Below are 27,813 nucleotides of genomic sequence, written 5' to 3' on the forward strand. Positions count from 1 at the left end.
TCAAATATAAAAACATTAAAAAAAAAGTTTTGGGGTAGCTGCACCATGCTGCCTTACACTTAGTGTGTGGTCAGCAAGATTCCCTCAGTCTACTACACTTCCTACTGCCAAGTTCAAACTCCCACGCTGCACTTACCTGGTTTTCCCCCCAACCCTTCTTAGGTTAACTTCTCCCTACAAGACTTGGTTTGCCAGGATCTTTTTAAATACTGACAGTCTTTGAATATATTTGCTAGGCTTTCCAGATTTGTGTCACCTAAAGATCTGGCCAGCACATTTTCTGTCTCTTCATCCCAAGTGAATTGTCACCTGGGGAGAACCCCAACTGCTACTATAGCTCTTACTCCAGTCTGATGTTCAGTACTCTAAAGCATTCTTTTTAAGTCATGAGCATCTACCCATTGACTAAACCCATATAAGTATCTTCACAGCTTGCAGGACTTCTTCATCTGGTCTGTGAAAACATCAGAAAAGACTCAATCCAATGCCTTCTAAATTGTGACTCTCATTTTTCAGTCCAATAAATAGATAGTAGCTAACCCTGTGTATAACAGACACTAGAGACAAATGCTATGTCTACAAAGAAATACAGCTTAGTTCAACAATCGTTTGTTGGGTCCTGACATGCCAGGCACTTTGGGTTACTGAGATAGTGAAGATAAGATACTCTTACCTTCAGTCTATAAAAGGCAAATAAAAACAGTTCATCATAATAAATCGTGGTGGTTTCAATGACTAATAAAGGTGTACTCTAGATATGCCAAGAAGACAGAGTTCAGGGTCCTTACCCTACTTTTGGCATAAGGATAAGAGACAAGGAAGGCTTCCTGAGTTCTTGAACTGAGGCTGAAAAAGAAGGTAGAACTCAAGTGATATGGGTGGAAGGTTGGTCTAGGCCTAAGAGCACAAGCAAAGCCAAGATGGCAAGAAACTACACGACAGAGGAAACCATAAGCAGCTGTGTTGATGGAGTAAAAAGTATGAGGTAGGGAAAAATAAGAAATGAGGCTGAAAAGAAAGGCAACAGATTGTGACCTAAATGCCACATGAAGGGACCTAAAATATGAAGAGATTACTAAAGGTGCTTTCAGAATGGGAGTTACACAGTCACACACTGCAATCTCATCTGAAACCAGTAATTGTATTAAGTCAAAAGTTCTTAAAGGTAAAGCTCTAGTTAAATGTATTCTATAATGAAACTGCATTATATACATACATATTTATTATATTCAGGCACAAATGAATTTTTTTTAATGTTTGTTTATTTGAGAGGGAGGGTAAGTGTAGAGAGAGGGGGACAGAGGATATGAAGCGGGCTCTGCACTGACAGCAGAGAACCCAATGTAAATCTCATGAGATTATGACCTGAGCTGATGTCAGACACTTAACCAAGTGAGCCACCCAGGCGTCCCTCAGTGGGTACTTTAAAGTGCGTGTTAGGGGGCTTCTAGCTGGCTCAGTTGGTAGAGCATGCGACTCTTAATCTCAGGTTTGTAAATTCAAGCCCCACATTGGGCATGGAGCCTATTTAAAACAAACAAAAAACAAAAACAAAAGAATAAAACACATGTCAGAAGTTTGAAAGAAATAATGTAGTTATAGACAAAGATTTGACCAGCTGGTGAAATTTCCTAGAATGAGGGAATATAATGAAAAGAAAGCTGAACCACAGAACCTTGGGAAACATCTATTTTTAAGGGCCAGAAAAATTGTTAAAAAAAAACCAAAACAAAACAGTGGAGACATTTAAAAATGCGCCAAAACCAGGTGAGTACAATCACACAAAGGTCAAGAAAGAAAAGAATGTCAAGGAGAAGGGTGGGTAGCTGAGTGTCAAATTTTTAGGTTATGATTTCAATATAATGGAAGTCAAAAGAGTACATAGCAGGTAAGGAAATGGCAGATGGTAGTTGACAGATTACTTGAGAGGCTGGATGATAAATGAAAACAAAATAAAACAACAGCTTATGAGGCTGACAGAGTCAAGGGAAAGGAAATGGTTTAGTATGAAAAGATTTAAACTTACTTAAACTCCAAGAAAATGTATTCGGTGAAAAAAGAGGTAATAAAATCATAAGAGATAGGCAATGAAAGCAACGTATAGCCTTAAATCTGTAAGTTTCAAAAGGATAAAAAACAAATGAGATTACCATTTAAGAAAAAGAAACAGGGGCACCTGGGTGGCTCAGTCGGTTGGGTGTCCGACTTCAGCTCAGGTCATGGTCTCACAGTCTGTGAGTTCGAGCCGTGCGTCGGGCTCTGTGCTGACAGCTCAGAGCCTGGAGCCTGCTTCTGATTCTGTGTCTCCCTCTTTCTCTGCCCCTCCCCTGCTCTGTCTCTCTCTGTCTCAAAAATAAATAAAAACAAACAAACCAAAAAAAAAAAAAAAAAGAAAAAGAAACATATTGGGGTGCCTGGGTGGCTCAGTCGGTTAAGCGTCCAACTTGAGCTCAAGTCATGATCTCATAGTTTGTGAGTTTGAGCCCGGCGTGGGACTCTGTGCTGACAACTTGGAGCCTGGAGCCTGCTTCAGATTCTGGGTCTCCCTCTCTCTGCCCCTCCCCCAGCTCATGCTCTCTCTCCCAAAAAGAAATACATGAAAAGAAAAGAAAAGAAAAGAAAAGAAAAGAAAAGAAAAGAAAAGAAAAGAAAAGAAAAGAAAAGAAAAGAAAAGAAAAGAAAAAAGAAAAGAAAAGAAAAGTGAAAAGAAAAAAAATACAGACACTTGGAAACAGAAAACAAATACACAACTTAAAGGACCAATAAAGCCAAAGTACTATGGAAACACTGACTAAAAAACCAGAGATGGCACAAATAAATAATAGCAGGAATAAATTTTTTAAAAGGGATATAATTCCAGGGGTGCCTGGTGGTTCAGTCAGTTGAGCACCCAACAGTTGATTTCAGCTTAGGTCATGATCCTAGAGTCGTGATCAAGCCCCAGGTCAGGTTCCACGCTGACAGCAAGGAGACTGCTTGGGACTGTTTCTCTCTCTCTCCCTCTCTGCCTCTCCCCCTCTCTCCTGCCCGCATGTGCGCTTGCTCCCTCTATAAAAAGGGAGGGGACATAATTCAAATGCAGAAATAGAGCATTATAAGCGAATAAATGTCAACAAATTTGAGAACTTGGGTGAAATAAATAAAATCCTAGTGTGAAATAATAGGGAAAATATATATGGATCTCTGCCTCTGGCTCCTGGTATAAAGCTCCTAAAATTCTTGTAATTTCCAAGTGGTAAGAAGAACACTAGGAGTACCTTTTGTTTTTATACTTGGTCTTTGACCCCAGTTATGACACACAGAAGTCCTAAATCCCTTGGAATTTCCTGTGATAAGACTATCTTTTGTTCTAAGGAGGTGATTCTTAGTAGGCTCCTGGATGGAGGCTGGTCACTAGAAAGACTTTCAGTTCTACCCCTATTCTCCAGAGAAGGAAGAGGGGCTGGAAATGGAATAGTCAATCAAACCTGTGCGAAGCCTCCATGAAAATTCCAAATGCAGTAGAGTTCAAGGAGCTTTTGGGTTGCTGAACACATGGAGGTGGCTGGAACAGGGGCAATGTCTATAGAGGACACAGACGCTTCACACCCCCGTCCCACATACCTTATTCCATGTATCTCTTTCATCTGGATGTTCATCTGTACCCTCTGATATCCTCTATTATGTAACAAACTGGTAATGGTACCTAAGTGTTTCCCTCAGTTCTGTGAGCCGCTCTACCAAATGGTCAAAACCAAGAAGTGAGTCATGGGAGCCTCTGATTTGTAGCCAAGCCAGACAGAAGTGTGTACCTGGGCATCTACTACTTTTGATTGTCATTTCAAGTGGCGGGCAGTCTTAAGGGACTGAGCCCTTAACTTGTGGGGTCTGCACTAACTCCAGTTAGTGTCAGAACTGACCTCATTCAGAACACCCAACCCAGCTCATATCAAAGAATCAGCTGATATATGGGAAACCCACACATCTGGTGTCAGAAGTGTTTTGAGTGTGGTAACACTGTGAGAGTAAAGGAGAAACACAGAGTGTGTTTTTCTATTTACCTGGAAAAATAAAAATCATGAAAATTAACTCAAGAAGAAATGGTCCCATACCTATGAAATGGCCCATACCTACTTAAATGGTCCCATACCTCTGAAAAGAATTATATCAGAAATTAATAGTACCACAAAGCCCCCAGCCCAGAAGGTTTCAGAGATGAGCTCAGCCACATGTTCAAAGGAAGGTGAAATTACAGGGCACACACTTGGTAAGTGGGAAAAAATGAGGCACTTTCCCAACTTGCTTTGACATCCAGAATACATAAAGAATACTATAAGGTAGTAAGAAAATGAAAACTGATTCAATGGGAAAAAGTGGACAAAAACATAAAGACATTACACAAAAAAGGAAACATGAATGACTAATAATCACCTCAATAAGATCAGGAAAATTCAAATCCAAAGTTCAAGATACATTTTACATCTACCAGATTAACAAAATTTAAAAATTATGACATTCTTACCTATGTCTACCAGGTGATAAGAACCAAAATGTTCATGGCCACACTATTGGCTATTGTTTGGTAATGCCAAAAACTAGACACAGCCCAAAAGTCCAGTAGGAGAGCAGATAATAAATTGTAGCACGTTCATACAGTGAAGCTACATAGTAGTAAAAGTGAATCATCTTCTGTTACGTGGATCGATCTTAAAACATTAATGTTGACTTCCAAAAAAAAGCAATTTTCAGAAGAATACATGAAATGTTATATACATAGCCCAAAACCAGAGAAAACGCATAAAACTATAAAGAAAAGCATGGATTGATTTAGGAGTGGGATCCATTTGGGAAGGGACATCAAAAGGCCTTTCAGAGATAAATGTCTTACTTCTTCAACTGGGCGTCAGGTGTGTGGGTATCTCTTATATTATTCTCATAAAAAGGTATTTCACAATTTTAAAAATGCTTAAAAAATGAGAAGGAATAATAGATGAAAAAATGTTTTAAATACGCTCAGAAAGGTTTTAAACACCCTGAAAGACATAGGATCCTTCTACACTTACAAAAATGAAGATATAATTTATATATTTATATATAAAATACATAAAATTCACCCTTTTAAATTATATAATCAGGAAGTTTTCAGTATATTCACAGAACTATACAACCACCACCATTATCTAATTCTAGAAACCCTGTGCCCATCAGCAGTCACTCTCCACTGATCCCTCCCTCCAACCCCTGGCAACCACTAATCTACTTTGTCTCTATGGATTGCTGATTTTGGATGTTGTGTGCTGAATCCTTTCACTTAGCATGTTTTCAAGGTTCATTCATGTTGTGTTATGAATCAGTACTTTATTCTTTTTTATGGTTGAATAATATCCCATTGTATGGACATCCCCATTTTGTTTAGCCATATAACAATTGATGATTGTTTGGGTTCTTTCCAGTTTTTGGCTATTATGAATAATGTCGCTGTAAGTTTTCTGTGCAACACATCATCAATTCTCTTGAATATATATATATATATATATGAGTAGAAATACTGGAGATTCTTCTACTTTTGAGATACCCTTAATGAGAATTTAACATTTAAGAAATATACGGCTTATCAAAAAATCTGTGTAAATGATGTTTGTAGCTTTAGAAAAACTATTTTGTTTTTGTCCATGAAACATGGGAATAATTCATTTTACTCATTTTGCCCCTTATTTTGAAGCCAATCAACTCAAATCTTATGTTATTACCTTGTCCTTTCTCAAGAAAAATGATTTTGGATTCTGGAAGAAAATTAGATCCAGTCACAATCATTTCATGACCTCCATTTACAGAACAACTGTTGATACTATACTTCTCAATATGAGGAAGTTCTTGAGCAGACCGCTGAGCTGTTTGGTTTTTTTTTTAGGAGTTGAGAAGAAACAAAATATTAGTTTACAATCTTTCATATGTAAATGACAAATTCAAGCTATACAATGAAAATAGAAGCAAACTCTGGGCTTTGAAAATTCAAGACAACGGTAACAAAATCCACTAAAATAACCACATTATTTAGAAAATAAGACTTATTAGATTTGTGATTTCTAAATAATTTTCTTACAACTGTAAAGAAACCAATGACGAAAAATTAATCAATGCTTGCAACTTCATATTGACTCCAAAACATTAATTTCACCCACTTTCCTCTTTTTAGCTTAAGTCTTCAATGTATTTCTTCCCTACAACTGTTAAAATTGATGAATTTAATATAACTATAAAAAGCAAATTAATCCAAACATATGTACTTATACTGCATACAATTAAAAGACAAGTTTCTGAAAGATAAACACGAATTAGCTCTTTCATCAAGAAAATATCCAGGTCAGGGGTGCCTGAGTGGCTCAGTCAGTTAAGCATCCAACTTTTTTTTTTTTTTTTTAATTTTTTTTTTTTCAACGTTTATTCATTTTTGGGACAGAGAGAGACAGAGCATGAACGGGCGAGGGGCAGAGAGAGAGGGAGACACAGAATCGGAAACAGGCTCCAGGCTCTGAGCCATCAGCCCAGGGCCCGACGCGGGGCTCGAACTCACGGACCGCGAGATTGTGACCTGGCTGAAGTCGGTCGCTTAACCGACTGCGCCACCCAGGCGCCCCAGCATCCAACTTTTGATGTCAGCTCAGGTCATGATCTCGCGGTCAGTTGTGGCATCGAGCTCTCTCCCTCTCTCTCTGCCCCAACCCCTCCCACATGTGAGTGCATGTGCTCTTTCTCTCTCAAAAATAAAAATCATGTTTTTTTAATCCTCTTAAATAAAAAAGAAAGAAAATATCTAGATCATCACCAAGACAACAAGATGCCATTCTGGACAATTTTCCAAATAACTAAATAACTGAAGCATACATGAAGTACACACTAAATTTTTAAAAATGGAAGTAAACGTTTCTACAGTGCACTGCACTTTTCCTTCTAGGGTATGTGAACATAATTTTTAATGCCTCAGAGCCATTCTTTAAATTATCAACTTTTATAAACAGTACCCTTGGTGCCACCTTTCTCTGATATTGCCTGATTCCAAGTTGTTATATTTTGTGGAGATCCTATTTCGGGATTCTCTTTATTTCTTTTTTTTAACTGCTTGAGCTTTAAGCTACACATTACAATTCTTTTGAGGGCTTAGGTCCTCTAGGGATTTCTTGCAAATGCCTAGATAGTTAGGTTTTTCTCTGAATTAAAACAAAAAAAGTGTGGATTATGCTCTCTTCTTCACAGCTGGAAAATAGGTCTACTTTTCTACTTCCTGGGTGGAAAACTGGTAGCTCTGAGGGTCAGCTGTTTTGTTTGACTAGAACAACATTTTAAAGAAATTTAAACTTGAATGCCTTTAGGAAGCACACATTCTCAGTTCACTGTGGCTCTTGTTTCTCCCAACTATTTAAAACCAAGCCACAAAATGTATTTAAATTGGGATCAATGCTCTATTCAAAGAGAAACCTGGGTGGCTCCATCAGGTAAGTGTCCAACTCTTGGTTTCAACTCAGGTCATGATCTCATGGTTCGTGAGTTCAAGCCCAGCATCGGGCTCTGCGATGACAATGTGAAATCTGCTTGGGATTCCCTCTCTCCTTCTCTCTCTGCCCACCCCCCTCTTGCACACACGCATTTGCGCTCTCTCACTCTCTCTCTCTCAAAATAAACAAAAATGAAAAAAAGAGAAAGCTAAAATAGACCCTTTCATAGGGCATGGGTCTGGGATTCAGGACCAACTATCACTTGGAAAGTATCAAGCACCAACCTAGATCTCAGAAAATACTTATGTCCCTACTTATGTTCCAAATGACTCACAGAGAAGGGGCATGAAGACAAGCATTGGCTGGCCTAGGAAATACATTAATTCATGTTTTAGATATTTATGGTGGAAACTAGCCATCATGGGTACATTCAAAGTAACAGCAAAACTGTGTTCACCAGGGGAGCCTGGGTGGCTCAGTCGGTTAGGTGTCCAACTTCAGCTCAGGTCACGATCTCAGTCTGTGGGTTCAAGACCCGCATTAGGCTCTGTGCTGACAGCTCAGAGCCTAGAGCCTGCTTTGGATTCTGTGTCTCCCTCTCTCTTTGCCACTCCCCTTCATATATATGAAGATACTTCATATGTGTGTGTGTGTGTGTGTGTGTGTGTATACATATAAACAATAAAAGAAAAAAGAAAGAAAATCCAAAGAAAGGTTAATAGTGACTACACCACAGGGTAGTGATTACAAAAGATTTTGCTATTATTCCTTGTACCATTCTGCATTTCTTCTTTTTCCATTCTGTGTTTCTATATTCTCAACAATAATCACATATTAATTTAATAAACTAAAAGAAAAAATAGAAAATCATTTTAGAATAACTTCATCTCAAAAACTCAAACTACTCTATGAACTTAAATTACTTAAATTAACTCTGGGGCACCTGGGTGGCTCAGTCTGTTAAGCTTTCCACTTCTGCTCAGGTCATGATCTCATGGTTTGTGAGTCTGAGCCCTACATCGGGTTCTCTGCTGTCAGCGTAGAGCCCATTTCAGATCCTCTGTCCCCTTCTCTCTCTGCCCGTCCCCACTCTCAAAAATAAACAAAACAACTGAAAAATTATCTAAATGAACTTTGCTAAAAAATAGAGGCATATATGCTTATATGGGCATAGAAAAGTCTGGCAGGAAAATAAAAACGCTGGCAATGATAGCTGCTTATAAATTTTTTTTCAACATTTATTTTTGAGAGAGAGACAGAGAGAGCACGCACGTGAGCACGGGATGGGCAGACAGAGAGGGAGACACAGAATCCAAAGCAGGCTCCAGGCCCTGAGCAGTAAGCACAGAGCCGGACATGGGGCTCAAACCCACCAACTGTGAGATCATGACCTGAGCCAAAGTAGGATGCTTAACTGAATGAGCCACCCAGGCGCCCCCCAATAGCTGCTTCTAATAAGGGGAAATAGTTGACCTGGAAATTTGCTTTTCACTCTATATTCTTTTTGAATTTTAGTAAGTACCTGTATTGTCTGTTAAAAATACAAAACTATTTCTATAGTGAATTCTATTACTATGTATTTACTCAGTGATTTCTCAGTTAACTGTGAAATAATAAAGTAATAGTTCAATTTCATAAATAGCAAAAGGAGGCACAGAAAGGTACTACAGTAGGTTTGATCCCAAATAAAGAATGCACGTGTTTAACAGAAATAACATGGTATAATTGAAAGAGTACTAAGAAAACCTGTGTTCTAAGCACAGTTCTGTCACTAACAAACAAATAAGCTTGCAGGAGTACTTCAGACACTTGTGCCTCAGTTTCCTCCAACACAAAATTAAGACATGAATTGGAACACTTATAAGTCTATGCCCTAAACATCTAAACAGCGGTTTCAATACTACAGTACTACCAGCTAACCTACCAGAGGCCCACAGTTCTCCAGGGTGTAAGTAGGTACATGTTCTAGGGCCTGTTCTCATTTCTTGCCTTTGTAAATCAGGGGAAAAAAACATTCACTTTCTCAATCTGATGTTGTAAACAGGTTAATGGTTTAAAAAAAAAAAAAACCCTTTAAGTCTTTATTTAGCTGAGGTGTCAGCTTGCAGAGATAGGCATCTTCCAACAAGGCGGCTCATGTTTTAATGAAACAAAGGTGACCAAGGGATACTTAATCATAGCTTCATTTTGTCCTCAGGTGTCATCAAGCCCACCTTCCTCATTTATAGGTTAAAAAAAAACTGCGGTCAATGGAGCCCCTAGGTGGCTCAGTTGGTTAAGTATCCAACTTAACCTTAGCCCTGAGGTCATGATCTCAGGGCTCATACCCAGACCCACATCACGCTCTCTGCTGTCAGCACAGAGCCCACTTTGGATCCTCTGTCCCCCACTCTCTCTGGCCCTCTACCCCCCTCTCAAAAATAAACATCAAAAAAACAAAAACAAAAACCTGTGGTCAAGAGAATGTGTTTATAGTCCCACACAACCTATGGTCAAATTATAATGAGAACCCATTTTCTAACTCCAAGATCTGTATTCCTCCCACCTAAACACATAGCTTATTTCCATACAAGAAAATCTCATCAGCTATCCAGACTCTGTGCCTCAGTTTATACTTTTAATCCAAATATTACATTAAAAGCAAAATAGGAAATTGCCTATTATAAACAAAATTTGAAAACATCATCACAAGCTCACTTACAGCACTCAACAGGTATGGAAGCTGTCTGAAGAGAAAGGACTTTTCCATTGGGCTGTGGGATGTGCACACGGAATACAAGTCGTACTCTAGTATTCTTTCTGCCAATATCAGTTTCTCCTTTTCGAAGTTCTATATCTGAATTGCGGAGTTTCAAAATACCTGCACAGTCAATACTAGGGAGAAAAATATACACATTTTATTTGCTTACTGATATTTAATGGTTCCCAACAACTTAGCTAAACGTGGCAGGGAAGAACTATCACTACCTAAAATAAGGTCCAAAAAGAAAGATGTATGATTGCTATTTCAATTCTGAGATTAAAAATGTTTTGAATGACAAAAGTGTAATAATGGTAAGTATGGTAGATTGTCTAAAAAGATGGCTGTCAATTATTCCCCATTCTTGCACCTGCATGCCACTTTTCCCATTAAGAGGTGAAAGCTGGCCTTATGATTTGACGAATGTAACCAAGTGATGCAGTGTAAGTTATGAGCCCAACATTAAGCCTCTTTTGTTCTCTTGGAGCCCTGAGCCACCATGAAGTCCATCCAGGAAGCTGGAGAGAAAGGCCAAGCCAATCCTCAACTACTCCAGTCACCCCAGACAGCTTGTATGTTCCAAATCCAGCTGAGCTCCCAGCTGAATTTAGGTGCATGAGTGATCTCAGCTGATACCACATGAATAGACCAGCTGAGTCCAGCCAACCCTAAGAATCATGAAAATAATGAACAGTTATTACTTTGAGCCACTAAATTTTGGAGTGTTTTTACAGAACTAGATAAGTAATACAAAGTAAAAAGACCTTAATTCTATGTAAGTAACTAAGCCAGAAAAGATTAACCTGTAGGACTCTAAATCAGTCATTAATAGCATATTTAGATTTTTCTAGTGATAGGTTTATTAGTAAAAACAATCCATCAGGCTAAGATTCTTTTATTTTTAAAGAATACACATATAAGATTAAAGTTTCGGCATTTAGGGTCTAACTTTTCATTATCTTCAAAATGCATTACTTGTATGGCTGCTTAACACACAATCAGGGTAGGAAAGAATACCTACAACATGTGTTTGTTATTCACATATTGAAAGAATAAAGCAAATGGAAAACTAGCAATCAACATCCTAAAGTTTACTCTCCCTTGTGGTATTACTTGTCATCCATCCCTTTGCCTTATCTACCAATAGTCCCAACTCTAGTGCTCAACTGTCCAGAGGCCACAGAAGTTGCTGTAAAGGACAATATGTGTTAGAAAACTAGGTTATCAAGTTAAGAACCAGTAAAGCACAAGAAAGAATCCCAAAGGGTGAATATTTTCACCTTCAGAAAGACACAGGAGAAGAAATTTCCAAAAAAGGAAAACACTCTTGAAAGTATTTGTCATTTATGGATAATGAATTATACTTAATTAATATTGAACAATTGCACTTTAGCTCAAAGCAGTACTGATCAAATTGTATCAAGTAGTGATTATTCATGCTAACATGCCAATGAGCCTTTAGGGGGAAATGCCAGAGATCATCCATTTTATTGAGTTTTGAGGAAAGGTATTTTATTTTATTTAAGTAAACTCTACCCCGGACATGGGGCTCAAATTCATGGCCTCAAAATCAAGAGTCATGTGCTCTACTGAGGAGCCAGCCAGGTGCTGAGAGGGAAGGTATTTTAGCAGAGAGCTAAGTTTCTAAGAGAAGAGTTAGAAGAGTATCAGAAATGACGATCTTAAAGCTCTGCCTATGAATTTCAAGAAAAGATAAGACCAGACCAACAAGAAAACTACACATGTAGGAATAAATCACTATTAATTCTGTTTACAGATACAACTATATTTTATTTATTTTTTTAAGTACGAGTATATTTTAGATCAGAGTATAATAATGCCACATCCGTTTTCATCCAGTTTTAAAAACAGGGAGGAGTTATGAGTAGGATAAGGCAGTAAATACTGGAATCCATACTGAATGGCCAGAAAAACTTCAGGTGTGTATGTCTCTAAGCTGGGTGGAATGAGAGCAGTAGCTGTGTTTGTTAACTAGAAACAATGATATTTCTGCAGCTTTGTCCTTTCTGGATTTATCCAGGTAGGCAGTATATGCCAGAACTGGTTGGGCAAGGGACATGAATTCTGACTACAACCTATTTCATGTGCTAATGGATGAGAAAAGGAGAAGGTAGATATGTTCAGATCCTACTATTTTTATTTTTTCACCTTATTTGATATGTGAAGCTTTCCCAATTTCTTGAAAATCTTACAAACTCATGTACTCTTTTTAATTGAATTCACTGATTTATACATCACTTTTAAAAGGATGAGGCATTTTACAACATAAATACAAATAAGGTCAAGGAAAAACAGAAAAAAAAATTAAATAGAAGCAACAGGAAATAAATATGTTCCAAATCTAGGGGTATACAAATTACTATACCTGAACTTGACCGAACTTCCCAGAAGCCAAGGCAAAAAGGAAATGTGATAAAGTTTACAGGTCTCTCCTTATCTGGTAAAGCAAAATCTACCATGTCATCAGCCTTTTCCCTTTAACTTGAAAAGATTCTGTGTGTGTGTGTGTGTGTGTGTGTGTGTAATGACCAAGAGATAATATCTTTAATAGTGGTTTTTCAGATTATGAAGAGTTATTCATATGGATATTTCTTATTCTATCCTTCAAACAAAGTTAAGAAGTATAAGAAGCTTCTGGTGATTTTCTATTTAAATTTAACTTGATTCAAGTCTAGTGTTTTGAACACCCAGAAGAATGAATGGAAACGTGGCCTATAAACCATCTCCTAGGGATCAATTTTATGAGTTCTTAGAAAAAGATGATTCAAAACTGAGTTTTAAATTTCCCTCTGCAGCTACCTGTATATTCATATGCTTTTTTTAAATGTTTATTTATATTTGAGAGAGACAGAGCATGAGAAGGAAGGGGCAGAGAGAAAGGGAGACAAAGAATCTGAAGTAGGCTCCAGGCTCTCTGAGCTGTCAGCACAGAGCCTGACTCAGGGCTTGAACCCACGAACCATGAGATCATGACCTGAGCCAAAGTTGGACACTTAACTGACTGAGCCACCCAGGCGCCCCAGTATATTCCTATGCTTTTGATTCTAGATGAAAAAGTAAGATCTTAGAGTAAAATAAACCTACATGCATGCATTTCTCATTCAATGGTTGGCTACCTCACTTATTTGAAAATGGGTCAAGGGGCCATTAAGCATCAAACTTTGGTTCAGGTCATGATCTCATGGTTCGTGAGTTTGAGCTCCGTACTGGGCTCCATGTTGACAGTGCAGAGCCTACTTAGGATTCTTGCTCTCCCTCCCTGCTCCTCCCTCATTTATGTGTGTTCTCTCTCTCTCTCTCTCTCTCTCTCTCTCTCTCTCTCTCTGCCTCACTCCAAATAAATAAACTGAAAGAAAGAAAGAAAGAAAGAAAGAAAGAAAGAAAGAAAGAAAGAAAGAAGAAAAAAAAGAAAAGAAAAGAAAAGAAAAGAAAAGAAAAGAAAAGAAAAGAAAAGAAAAGAAAAGAAAAGAAAAGAAAAGAAAATGGGTCAAATGGATGCCTGGAGGCAGATCACTGTTCTCTTCAAGAAAGAGCTTTGCTCAAGTGGGAAACAAGCATTGGTTGAGATTCCAAAGTTCTTTCTGTATCAGAGAACACAGAAATTTTAAGAGTAGAGACCACTGGGGCGCCTGGGTGGCTCAGTTGGTTGAGCGACCAACTTGAGCTCAGGTCATGATCTCATAGTTCGTGAGATCAAGCCCTGCAATGCTGACAGCTCAGAGGCTGGAGCCTGCTTCAGATTCTGTGTCTCCTTCTCTGTCTCTGTCTCTGCCCCTCCCCCATTCATCCCCCCTCCCCCTTTCTCAAAAATAAACATTAAAAGAAAAAAAAAAAAGAGTAGAGATCATCACGGCTCAGTTAAGCATCCAACTCTTGACTTTAGCTCAGGTCATGATCTCGTGGCTCCTGTGTTCGAGCCCCGCACTGGGCTCACTGACAGTTTGTAGGGCCTGCTTGGGATTCTCTCTCTCCTTCTCTCTCTGCCCCTCCCCTGGGGTCTCTCTCAAAAAAGAGATATTTAAATAAAATAAAAATAAATAAATAATAAAAAATAAATAAAATAGATAAATAAAATAAAAAATAAAAATAAAAAATAAATAAATAAAATAAATAAATAAAATAAAAATAAAATAAAAATAAATATTTATTTAAAATAATCTTAAAAAAAAAAAAAAAGATTAGAGACCATCAGCTAGCTATCTGCTTTGCCTTAACAGAACTCTGTAGTAGCCCCTGTGTGATGACTTATTGGGTTGGGTTCTCCTGTACTGCCCATTTGAACAAAGCAGGTAAAAATAAGGTTTTTATCTCAATATTAACTTGTCTTTCCCAGTAATAAGTAGGTAACAAGGTAAGTTCTTAAGGCAATTCTTATAATAATATAATTTTATCACAATATTCAGTTTACCTAAAAAAGTTATTTAAGTATAAATTTAAAGCAATAGATCTAGAGACCAAAATCTAATTTTATATAACTGTTCTTGGAATAGCCTGGGACAGATGTTACTGCCATTTTAAGAAAGGTAGTTTGAAACAATTTCTGTAATAAACCTCACTATAAGTTTCAAATACCTAGTTGTGACGGGATTAACAGTTGCCTACTAAATAAATTATCTATTTCCCCCTTCTTTCTTACTAATAGATCCCTGTATCATTAGAGGTAGCAATGTGCTCAGGTAAAAACAAAACAAAACAATCCCAGACCTTCCTTATTTACAAGGATGAACAATAAGATATGCTAGATAGGTTTCTGTAACAAGCCTCTTGATAAAGACAGATTAGACAGACTAACTTGTGGCACCTGACTGGTTCAGTTGGTAGAGGATGTGACTCTTGATCTTAGGGTTGTGAGTTCAAGCCCTACAATGGGCAGAGAGCTTATTACTTTTAAAATATATATAAACAAATACAACACAGTAAAATAAAGAGGCTAACTCAGATGGAAGTTTTCTTTAGCCCTTTTTCCTTATTCCTTCTGGGACTATGGTTGTGATGGTTAGAGTTCCAGCAGCCATTTTGTAACATGAGACAATCTTGAGGACAGAAATCACACGTTAAGAATAGCAAGGGGGCGGGGGGCACCTGGGTGGCTCAGTCGGTTGAGTGCCTGACTTCAGCTCAGGTCATGATCTCACGGTCTATGAGTTTGAGCCCCGCGTTGGGCTCTGTGCTGACAGCTCAGAGCCTGGAGCCTCCTTTAGATTCTGTGTCTCCTTCTCTCTCTGCCCGCACCCCTCCACTCTCTGTCTCTGTCTCTGTCTCTCTCTCTCAAAAATAAACATTAAAAAAAGAAAAAAAAGAATAGCAGAGGGGGCACACGAGTGGCTCATTCGGCTGAAGTGTCCAACTCTTGATTTTGGCTCAGGTCATGATCTCAAGGTTCATGAGATCGAGCCTCACATCACGCTCTGTGCCAACAATGCAGAGACTGCTGGGGATTCTCTCTCTCCTTCTCTATCTGCCCCTCCCCTGCCCACATGTGCACACACTTTTGATCTCTCTCAAAATGTACACACATGCGCACACACACACACACACACACACACAAAGAGGGGCACCTGGGTGGCTCAGTCAGTTAAGCGTCTGACTTCAGCTCAGGCCATGATCTCATGGTTCATGAATTCCAGTCCCGCCTCAAGCTCTCTGCTGTCAGCACAGAGCCTGCTTCAGATCCTCTGTCCAGACCCTCTCTCTCTCTGCCCGTCCCCCACTTGCTTTCTCTCAAAAAAAATATTTTTTTTAATTGGAAAAAAAAAAAAAAAAAAAGACCAGCAAAGAAGAAAAACAGAGTTTGGGGCCCCAATGACTTATGGAGTTCCTGTGCTAGCCCTAAAAATGCCTGTTTGTACATTTCTTTTATGGAATAACAAACTAAACGTCGACTGTTTAAGCCACTGCATTCCTTGTGTGACATATAATCCTAACCTGAACAAAACTCTAAAGCATTCTCATTCAGAAGCTAGTCACCTCATTTTGTTTGGAAAGGAGTCAAACAAGTAAGCCTGAAGATAGTAAAAGTTTCCTTAAGGAAAATTTGACAATCATAATAATTGTACTGCAACTGTTCTTTTGTCTACCCTATTAGACTGTGAGCTACTTGCAAAAAGTCCATATATTTTTATCTTTAACATTTAACAAAATGCTTGGCTGGTACCACATGGTTCATAAACTTCTGCTGAAGTGCATTTCCTTTCTGGAAATCTGCTACCAACTTTAGCTAATGTCTTACAATTATCTACATAATGTTATTCTGTTAATTTAGAACCATGAATAATTCATTTCTGTACTATAAAAAGAAGTATGTTTTTCTCTGAAAGTTGTTTTAGGGGAAAAAAAAGAACTGCCCATTTTGGGGTATGTTTCCAGATACCTGGCTGACATATTGTTTTCAGGAAGAAGGGGAATTTCCAGAACCTTTGTGCTGGCAATTATTATCTCTTGACTTGCAGTAGCAACAGTCTTCCCAGTGATTCGATGCACCTGGTAAAATGCATGAGGTCGTAAATATCGATCATCTGCTGTTCCAATAAACATCTGAAGATTTATCGGCTTTTCATTATAGCCCAGGAGCTAATTAGAAAGAACAAACAAAAATACAATTCATTATCCATTATATTTATAATAAGTTTACAACAGGAAGTTTATTATATCTGTAACATATATTATTGATACACAAAATGTTATTTCAAGAAGGTAACAATAAAAATGTAATAAGTGAACAATCTTCCAAATGTCAGAAGATTATGAGTTGTAAAATGCTGGAATGTTACAAAGGAATGAGGGGGTTTTGGTTTTTTTGTTTTTTGTATATATATCCGGAATAAAAATTTTGCAAAGCTTTCTTATAGAGTACTGTGAAAAACCACAAGGAAAGGGTGCCGACATGGCTCTGTTGGAAGAGTTGCAACTCTTGATCTTGGGATTGAGTCTGAGCCCCATGTTGGGTGTAGAGATTACTTAACAATAAATTAAAAAAAAAAAAAAAAAAGGTGCCTGGGTGGCTCAGTTGGTTGGGCATCCAACTCTTGATTTCGGCTCAGGTCATGGACCCAGAGTTCTGAGATCAAGCCTTGTTTCGGGCTCCGGGCTGAGTATGGAGCCTGCTTAAGATTCTCACTCTCTCAGCCTGGGTGGCTGTCAGTTAAGTGTCCAACTTCAACTCATGGTTCGTGAGTTTGAGCCCCATACCAGGCTCTCTGGTGTCAGAGCAGAGGCTGCTTCAGATCCTCTGTCTCCCTCTTTCTCTGCCCCTCCCCCAGTTTTCTCTCTCTCTCTCTCTCTCTCTCTCTCTCTCTCTCTCTCTCAAAAATAAATATTAAAAAAAAAAGAAGATTCTCTCTCTATCCCTCTGGCCCTCTCCCCAACTCGTGCTCTGCAAAGAGAGAAAGGAAATAAGGAAGAAAGGAAGGACAGACTGACTCTGTACTTTAGGCAACATTAACCATCCAGCCCAGACTTAAAAGATGTGGGTGTACAGGGGGCACCTGGGCGGCTCAGCTAGTTAAGTGTCCAACTCTTGATTTTAGCTTGGGTCATGATCTCACATTTTGTGGGTTCAAGCCCCATGTCGGGCTCCATGCTGACAGTGTGGAGCCTGCTTGGGGTTCTCTCTCCCCCCCTCTCTCTCTGCTCCTCCACTGAGTTCTCAATCAATCTCTCTCTCTCTTTCTCTCTCTCTCAAAATAAGCAAGTAAACTTTAAAAAGACTTGGGTGTACAGGAAGGTCCTCTAACAGGCTATTAAAATCAGAAAGTTTGTTTTAGTAAAAAAATCTCAAAAAGCCTATTATATATGTTATCAACTTAAAATTTCAACTGACTTAACAGGCTGGGCTACTTGACTTTCTCTGGTGTCCTTCACTATTTTTGAGGTTAAGATGTGTATATAGGAGTAGGACCAGGAGGTGCTGGAGGTAAAAATAGCAACCACCAAAAAAGGAGGAAAATAAAAGAAATAGAGCCTGAAGAAGTACACATATAGCACTTAGGGAGATTCCCCTGTCCAATCTGATGCTGACTAGCACCCAAATGACCCACCGTTATGCAGGTAACCAATGACAAACAGGAACAAACATAAAGAACTACTTCAAAGTATGGAGAGCAAATATAAGCATATACTGGAAGCAAAGTGACACATGCTAGAATTGTAACAAAACAGTGTTTCCTGTTTTTAAGGCTTTCAACCTGAGGGAAGGCCACAGACCATGCCTTACAAAGTGGTTGACTTTCCTGTACAAAATCTAGTCTTGAAGGGCCTCAAGAACCAAGGACAGAGTTTGGGACAACTTCAGCCTCTGAGGAACTCTGAGTTCCCTCAGAGTAAAAGGGAACTCCCAGAAAGGAGACAGCCAGAGAAGGGGAGCTCCAAGTTATACAAATAAACTTTGTCCAGTGCTTTGGCTGACCTGGAAACCATCCATAACAGGTCAGATCCCAAGGAGTCTAAGGCTAATATAACTGAAATGAGACTATGAGCTCCCACCAACCAGAGAGATTTTACAGGCTGACTCTAAACAAGTTAAGTGACTGCTTAAACAACAAAAAAAATTCATTCTTTGGGATTACATTTGGGTATATATGTATATCTGGTTTTGAATTGAATTTCTTTATATATTCTGAATCATTAATCCCTTGCAGATATAGGATTTTTACAAATATCCTTCATTCTGTAGGTTGTTGGGTTTTGTTTTGTTTTGTTTTTTCACTTTCTTGGTGGTGTCCTTTGATGCACAAGTTTTTAACTTTCATGGGAGTCCAATTTATCTAGTTTGTCTTGTTGGCCTGTGTTTTTGTTGTCATACTTGAGAAAGCACTGCCAAATCCAATGTCAAGACTTCCCTGAATGTTTTCTTCTAAGAGTTTTATAGTTTTAGTAAAGTCTTACATTTAGGACCTTGATCTGTTTTGAGTGTATTTTTGTCTATGATGTAAGGTAAGGGTCCAACTATATTATTTTGTGGGTAGATATCCAATTTTCCCAGCACCATTGGTTGAAAAGACTGTCCTTTCCCCCAGTGAATAGTCTTGGCATTCTGTAGAAAATGAACTGACCATGTGTGAGGGCTTATTTCTGGGCTTTCTATTCTATTTCATCAATCTGTTTGTATGCCAATACCACAGTGTTTTAAACACTGCACCTTTGTAGTAAGTTACAAGTTAGGAAGAGTAAGCCCTCCAAATTTATTCTTTTTCTGTGTTGTCTTGCTTATTTGAGGCCTCTTGCAATCCCACATGAATCTGAAAATATGCTTTTCCATTCAACAAAAAAGGCTGTTGGAATTTTGGTAGGAGCACTCACTCTCTAGATTGCTTTGGGGGGGGTACTGATGGCTTAATGTTAAGTCTTCCTATCTATGAACATGGATATCCATTTATTATGTGTACTTACATTTTATTTTTATTTTACTTGTTTCCATCTATTTTTCTTTCAGCAATATTTTATAGTTTTCAGCATATAAGTCTCGACACCTCCTTGGTTCAACATATTCCTAAGTATTTAATTCCTTCAGATGCTACTATAAATAGAATTACTTTTTAAATTTCCTCTTCAAGTTGTTCATCACTGGTACACAGAACCACAAATGGTACCTGTATTTTGATCTTCTACCCTGAAACGCTGAATTCTTTTATTAGCTCTAGTAGCTTTATTGTGGATGATGTGATATTTTCAATGTATAGGAATATGCCATCTATGAATAGAGACTATTTTACCTCTTCATTTGCAATTCAAATGCCTTTTATTTCTTTTTATTGTATAGTTCTGGCTAGGACTTTTAGCACAAATGCTTAACAGGAGTGGTGAAAGTGAGCCTCCTTACCTTGTTCCTAATCTTAACTCAGTCTTTTTTTTTTTAATGTTTATTTATTTATTTGAGAGAGAGGTAGAGAGTGAGTAGTAGAGGAGGACAGAAAGAGGGAGAGAATCCAAAGCAGAATCCAAATCCACACTGTCAGCACAGAGCCCAAAACAGGGCTCAAACTCACAAACCATGAGATAATGACCTGAGCCGAAATCAAGTTGGATGCTTAACCAACTGAGCCATCCAAGTGCCCCTAGCTTTCAGTCTTTTACCATTAAACATGATGTTAGCTGTGGGCTTTTCATAAATGACCTTTCATGGTAAGGAATTTTCCCCTTTTCCTAGTGTGTTGAGTGTTAGGGTTTTTTGGTGGCTTTTGTTTTTGTTTTTAATGAAAGGCTGTTGGGGCACCTGGGCAGCTCAGTTAAGCATCTGACTTCGGCTCAGGTCATGATCTCACAGTTTGTGTGTTTGAGCCCCGTACTGGGCTCTGCACTGACAGCTCAGAGCCTGGAGCCTGCTTTGGATTCTGTGTCTCTTGTGCGCGCTCTCTCTCTGTCTGCCCCTGCCCCCAACTCACATTTGCTCTCTCTCAAAAATGAATAAATTACAAAAACAATTTAATGAAAGGCTGTTAAATTTTGTCAAATGGCCTTTTCCGTGTCAGCTGAGATGATCATGTGTTTTTTATCCCTTCTATTAATGTGGTGTATTACATCAACTGATTGTCCTATGTTCAATCCCCTTTTACATTTCTGGGATAAATTCCACTTGGCAATGCTATATAAACCTTTTAATGTGCTGTCGGATTTGGTTAGTTTTTTTGTTGAGAATTTTTGTGTTTAGATTCATTAGAAATCCTGATCTCTAGTTTTCTCTTCTTGTATCTTTGTCATTATTATCCTTTTGATTAAAAATTTTTTTCATGCTTCTACAGAAATCCCTCCATCTCTTCACATACCTAGCCTACTTCTACTAACTGGTTTAGTATTTTATTATGGTTAAATGAAAGACTCTTTCTGGTAACTCCAACATAGATGAAGAGGTAGAAGATCTAAGCCATCTCATCTCTAGGTCTGCTTCTACTGATTGTTTTCTTTTCACTGTGGGTCACACTTTCGTGTGTGTGTGTGTGTGTACTGTTGAGCATATACTGAACATTCTGTATGACAGACTTCTAAAGACTCAAGTAGAAATGTATTTACCTCCAAAAAGAGGTATGCGATTTCTTTTGTCAGGTTACAGTTCTTAAGCTATGTCTCGTCTTTGTTGCAGATTTAGTCTCATTCCTCAGCTTTGAGTTAGTCGCTTCCTTATAGTTGGTGGTCTTAAAAGCTTCAGAGAGATTTCTCTCAGTAATCTCCACTGCTAGTTTTAGCCACAATTGGGAGAAAGATGTGTTCCATGGCTGCTTTAATACATTGAACCAACAAGGGAGCGACATGATAATATAGGTTGCATGAAGTCCATTTTTCAGTATGCAGAGTGGAGGAAGTGTCCAGCACTTCAAGGCAGTACTGGAGTTTCTGGCACTCAGTCCCTAGCACTGTCAGAACAAGTTGTGGTCACGAGTTACAGTGTCAGTGATGTTTTCACTACAGCAGTACTGGGTAGGATGGCTAGACAATGTTCTAGACCATGTAGCTTCCAAGCGTGAGATTTTATAATACCCTTTAAAAAAATTATCTTCTATTTCTGTACTATGACTTATAAGTTATCCTGATAGATGATATCAAATATAAAGTGCCTAGTTATGTCATATAGGCAGTGATAAACAAATATTAGCTATTATTCTGCATCCATGATTCTAGGTATTAATATAGTCAGAGTTCAAATGTGAAGAAAGAGTTTTTTTCTACTATGTAGTCTTTCAGATGAACACTTTACTCCCCCTGCTTGCCCATCCCTAGATTACAGTGGAGTTTGTAACCAAGCAACATCATAATTCAGTGATTATCCTCTACTTAGGAAAGGACATGAAGATTTCTGCCTATTATTGGGTAGTATAATTTACCTAGGATGGTTTCCAATACTGTAACATTTATAAAGAAGCAATTAAAGCTTGGACCATTGCAATAGCCTCATAACTGTTCTCCTTGTTTTCACTCTGGCTCCTTTACAGCTACTCGCTGTGCAGAAGCCAGAGCAAACTTTAACTAGATAATTTCAAGCCCTGCTCAGAATTCTCTAATGGCTTCCTTTCAACACTCAACTAAATTAAAATGTCCTATGATGATTTACAAGGCCTACGTGATTTGATCCCTGGCCAATTTGTTGCCTTACCTTCTTTAACTCTCTTCCCTTCAATGATTTGCTCTGACCATCCTGGCCTTAATGCTTGAACCACCCAAACTCATTCCTAACCTCAAGGATTTTACACTTGATATTTTATCCCTCTGGAATATTCTTCCCTCTGATCTTCATATTACCTCACTCCTTCAGTTCCATACTCAAAGGTTACCTCCTAAGAGAAGACCACCCTACCTAAAATACCATATCTCTGTCCCCTTATCCTGTTTTATTATTTTTCATAGTATGGATCACTATGAAAAGTGTATTATGTATTTATTATCTATTTCCCTCAGTACCATAAGTTCCAAGAAGGGAGAAACTTTGTTTTGTTCACTCCTCTACCCTTTCCTTTTTTAACTGAGGATCTATTATAAAAATATCCATATTGAATGCCACTGCTTCAGCCAATATTATATAGGTGACACTAAAATAAAGAACATACGCTATGTGTTAACTAAAACTTATTTAATATTTATTTTTGAGAGAGAGAGCGTGGGCAGGGGAGGGGCAGAAGTGGGGGGAGGAACAGAGGATCCCAAGTGGGCTCTGTGCTGACAACAACGAGCCCAATGTGGGGCTCAAACTCACGAACTGTGAGATCATGATGTGAGCCAAAGTCAGACACTCAACCACTGAGCCACCCAGGCACCCCAACTAACTAGAATTTAAATAAAAACTTGAAACAAAAAGAATTTTAAGAAGTAAAATTTAAAAAATAAAGAACAAAGTGGCATGTACTAAACTTTAAGAAATTAGTGAAGACTCTAAAAGGCAGAAATTTACTTATAATAAAAAGGATGTACGGAAGCATATGATAAAAATCAATGAAGGCTCTATGAAGGAGAGAGAGGACAGAATCATGGAAATCAGTTAAGAGGCTGAAGCACTAGGTACTAACATCACATGTATTGGAAGTTTAAATTAGGGTGGAAGTGAGAACATAAACAGAAAATAGAAATGAAGAGGGATGAATGCAATAAATATTTCCCTAAAGAAAATTTTTTTAACTGACTACACACGTAATAATGAGAAAGGAAAAAAAAGAGGTTAGAAGTTGTGAGCTTCAGTATCTAGGAGAATGGTGGTATCACTAGCAAATAAATGAAGAAGTCACTGATTCAGAACAGGTTTGGAGGGAGATAAGGTAAGGTTTTCTTTTTTTTTTTAATTTTTTTTTTCAACGTTTATTTATTTTTGGGACAGAGACAGACAGAGCATGAACGGGGGAGGGGCAGAGAGAGAGGGAGACACAGAATCGGAAACAGGCTCCAGGCTCTGAGCCATCAGCCCAGAGCCCGACGCGGGGCTCGAACTCACGGACCGCGAGATCGTGACCTGGCCGAAGTCGGACGCTTAACCGACTGCGCCACCCAGGCGCCCCCCCCTTTTTTTTTTTTAATTTTTTTTTCAACGTTTATTTATTTTTGGGACAGAGAGAGACAGAGCATGAACGGGGGAGGGGCAGAGAGAGAGGGAGACACAGAATCGGAAACAGGCTAGGTAAGGTTTTCAATGTTAGTCATGGAGTATTCAAAGTAACAATGAGACAGCTAGATGCAAATAATGAGGCTATATAAGATGTATATCCTTGTAGCCCAGCCAAAAAATTACTGAACAATAAACACAATGCTTTGCTATCTATTTTGATAACAAAATAATACAGTCTAGTATTAAAGGATGTCTTTAAAGGATGACATTTATCCATTTTCCTTTCCCTATTTTGACATGATGAGCATGGACTGTACAAGTTCCAGTATAGCAATACTCAGAGGACTTGAAACACTACTGAGTTTTAACTTCAACATTGTGGTTTACAGTGCCCTGAGCAAAGTGTGAAGTGGTAAGAGTACCACACATGTTCTAACTACTCTACCATCGTTGCACCAAAACCGTCACAGTCAATACATAAATGAATGAGCATGGCAACACAATGAGTGAGGTACACTACAGGCATTTTATGACAAGGAGCCAAAGACTGAAATTCCTATCAATGCATGGGATAAGTAGTTCTTCAAAGTACAGAACTAGCGTATGTTACGTGGAACTTCAGAATGTCCCACATATATTTATGTATACAGAGAAACTTATGAACTCAGAACCCAACTCCATAGTATAAATAAGTACCAAAAAAACTGCAGTTTTAACACATGAATTTGTAATGAATATGACCACCATATAAATTGAAGAAAACTTTAGCAAGAGTTCATCATTTCAGAAAATCATGTCATTGCCAGTAATGCCACTCAATGATGGAATTTAGGGTGCTAATCAGTATGCCTGCCTCTGTACCTGCAACAACTTGCAGTGATACTACAGCTACAAATATCTAACTGCTTCACTGTCAAGCCTTTTCAATGTCAATGTCAAGCCTTTTCATTTTGAAATGTAACTATTTTGTTATAATTTAGTTCTAAATTTATTTCCCTGTAATATTACAGTATTATATTGATATTCTTACATTTGTATGTGCAAGTTGATTATATAATCTTTGCATTTCCATTTCAGGTTAATGAAGTAGTACTATAAAATATTTGTTCAAAACAAAAAAGTGGGGTTGGGTTTGACAAGAGTTGAGAATCATTAGTCTAGAAGATTTGCAAGTCGAGGCACATATGAATTTTCTCTTGGACCGGTCTGTCTAAAAGCAAATCTTCCAGTCTCGTCTAGGGAGCATAAACTTGTCATAAACATTTTGAGAGTTAAGAAAAGGGGTCAGGGGCGCCTGGGTGGCTCAGTTGGTTAAGCGTCTGACTTCAGTTCAGGTCATGATCTCACAGTACGTGAGTTCGAGCCCAGCGTCAGGCTCTGTGCTGACAGCTCAGAGCCTGGAGCCTGCTTCGGATTCTGTGTCTCCCTCTCTCTCTGCCCCTCCCCTGCTCATCCTCTGTCTCAAAAATAAATAAAAACATTAAAAAAAAGAAGGGCAGGGGGGGTCAGAAGTCTCCATATTCAGTATGCAGACTTTCCTTATGCCTCTCCCTCCATCCCCTCCATTTTCTGTACAGATCTTCAATCTCTGCCTTCAGGTATTCTAGAACCTAGAATGTCTATTTCATTCCTGCTGAAGAGCAAATCTCCAATATTCTCCCAGGGTAAGACAGTGATAATCACTTCACTATACTACATAAGAGAAAAATCTGCGAACTCTAACTGCTTCTTTTGTAGACTTTCAACTAATCCTTCTGTTTTCAGCTTCATCTCACACCCCACTTTCAGAGATACCCAGTGCCTCAAATTCCTGAGTCTTTCCACGGTTCTTTGATATAAAATGACTTGTGCTCTTTATTGACTCTTTCACTCTATCCAACAAGGTTAAGTTACAGCTGTCTAATGTCTAATGAGAGTAAACACATGTGTTCAATTTACTATCTTTAACTGGAAGTTGCAGTTTTCTGTAAATATTAATATAGTCAAAAAAATCTATCAATATTTTCCCTTTTAAAAAAGATTTTATTTTTAAGTAATCGCTATACCCAATGTAGGGCTCAAACCTATAAGCGCTAGATCAAGAGTCGCACACTCCACTGACTGAGCCAGCCAGGTTGCCCCTCAATGTTTTCAGTTGTGATTTCTTTTTATATATTTTGGTAGACAAAGTTAATAAATTTTACATCGGTTTAATTAAATTGAAAATATTCCAGGGGCACTTGGGTGGCTCAGTCAGTTAAGTATCTGACTTCGGCTCAGGTCAGTTCATGATCTCGCTGTTCATGGGTTCAAACCCCGCATAGGGCTCTGTGCTGACAGCTCAGAGCCTAGAGCCTGCTTCCGATTCTGTGTCTCCTTCTCTCTCTGCCCCTCCCCTAATCCTGCTCTGTCTCTCACAAATAAATAAACATTAAGAAAAATTTTTTAAAAAGAAAAAAATATATTCCATAAAAAAATAAAATGCCAACGCGATCACAATAAAAACAAAAAAGCCTAAATAAGTCAGTAACTGAAGAAGAAATTGGAAACTCATGGCTAACAAGTGGTTATTCTGCTATATCCGTTGCTCTTTCATGTCTAATATAAATTGAACAAATTATTCCATGGAACTGTTCATCTAGGGGAGGAAGAAACAACAACAACTTTACAATTTGCCCCTAAGTACTGTGAAGGGGACAGGGTCCATCTTGTTATCCCCAGAGCCCAATATGGTACCTTGCACATTACAGGCATTCAACGATTGTTGAATGAATGAACTTTGGAATAAGAGTACAATTTGGTGGCAAAAAATAACTCATGAGGTTTGTCAACAGAATTATTTAAATAAGAATTATAGCCACTAAAGTAGGCTGTTCAAAATGAAATTTAAAATAGAAAATACAAATAAAAACTTTATTACTATCTATTAAGCTACCCAAATATCACATAACGTACCTAAGTACTATATACCAAAGTATCCTAGTCATATTAGATAGCTCACTTTAATACCAGCTTGGCAAAGACATAAGCCACCTGTCCTTTATACTTCGATAGTAAAATAAACCAGTGATGGGGGAACGTAATCATGCATATAAGATTTCAAAGGGAACATAGTTCATAACACATACTTCAGCCAACATATGCTCCAAACATATGTACTATATAATATATGAAAAATAGCATTTTTCCTATGCATCTTAGGAATTCTAAAGCAACATCAAATAAATTACCCGGTCTTTCCATCTCATTTCCAGATGAGCATTATGTTGAGATCATAAACAAATTATTGCTTTTAACAGTACTCTCTAAAAAAACTCTCATCTAGTATCAGTATACCTCTTTTCAGGCCACCTTCTGCTTTGTAGAAGAAAGGAAGCCAAGTTGTTTGTTATGTTTCCGTATCGTTTCCATAGCAAAAGTCTGTGCCTGCTTAATTTAACTAAAGCTGGAGTGTTAAAGCCGAAAGGTCACTATAGGACAGACTAGAGCAGCTTCAATAAGAGCAATTCTATTATCAGGTCTGCTAAATTACTTGGGGGGAAGGAATCTGAATATATCAGAAACATGAGAACACATCATACAGATACTAAAAATAATTAAATTTCCATAATATAAACTGCTTCAAACTGAAAATGTGCATATAACATCATAACAAAAAAATCACCTGGAAAATGATCTTGGTATATGATGAAATATAAAGTCGAAATATGAAAAAAATTCTACAATCCCCATTTTAAAAATTTCAGTAGCTTTTGGGGCACCTGGGTGGCTCAGTCGTTAAGCATCTGACTTCGGCTCAGGTCATGATCTCACAGTTCATGAGTTCAAGCCCCGCATTGGGCTCTGTGCTGACAGCTCAGAGCCTGGAGCCCGCTTCAAATTCTATGTCTCCCTCTCCCTCTGCTCCTCCCCCATTCATGCTCTGTCTCTCTCTCCTTCAAAAACAAATAAAAACATTAAAAATAATAATAAATTAAAATTTTCAGTACCTTTTGAGCTACTGAATTAAATATTTATGTCTGTTTTTAAAATGTTTATTTATTTTTGAGAGAGACAAAGAGAGGGCAGGGGAGGGGCAAAGA

The 27,813-nt window shown here is 38.2% G+C and overlaps 1 protein-coding gene across 6 annotated transcripts in view; it reads right to left on the reverse strand.

Moving 5' to 3' along the window:
- The window catches only part of NFATC3 (nuclear factor of activated T cells 3), a 138,389-nt gene that overhangs the window by 45,754 nt on the left and 64,822 nt on the right, over positions 1-27,813 (reverse strand). For 5 of the 6 annotated variants that reach the window (XR_015244735.1, XM_086689067.1, XM_025920517.2 and 2 more), the window contains 3 exons: positions 16,604-16,803; positions 10,174-10,346; positions 5,730-5,870 (listed from right to left, as the gene is read on the reverse strand). Coding sequence is in view for 5 of the 6 variants with exons in the window: in XM_086689067.1 (XP_086545193.1) it covers positions 5,730-5,870; positions 10,174-10,346; positions 16,604-16,803 (514 nt within the window). In the remaining variant the exon portion in view is untranslated. The remainder of the gene's footprint in view (positions 1-5,729; positions 5,871-10,173; positions 10,347-16,603; positions 16,804-27,813) is intronic. The other variant, XM_086689068.1, reaches the window with a different exon arrangement.

This window comes from Puma concolor, chromosome E2, assembly GCF_028749965.1.
Source record: "Puma concolor isolate L17-30 chromosome E2, mPumCon1.1.hap2, whole genome shotgun sequence".
Classification (NCBI taxonomy): Eukaryota; Metazoa; Chordata; class Mammalia; order Carnivora; family Felidae; genus Puma; species Puma concolor.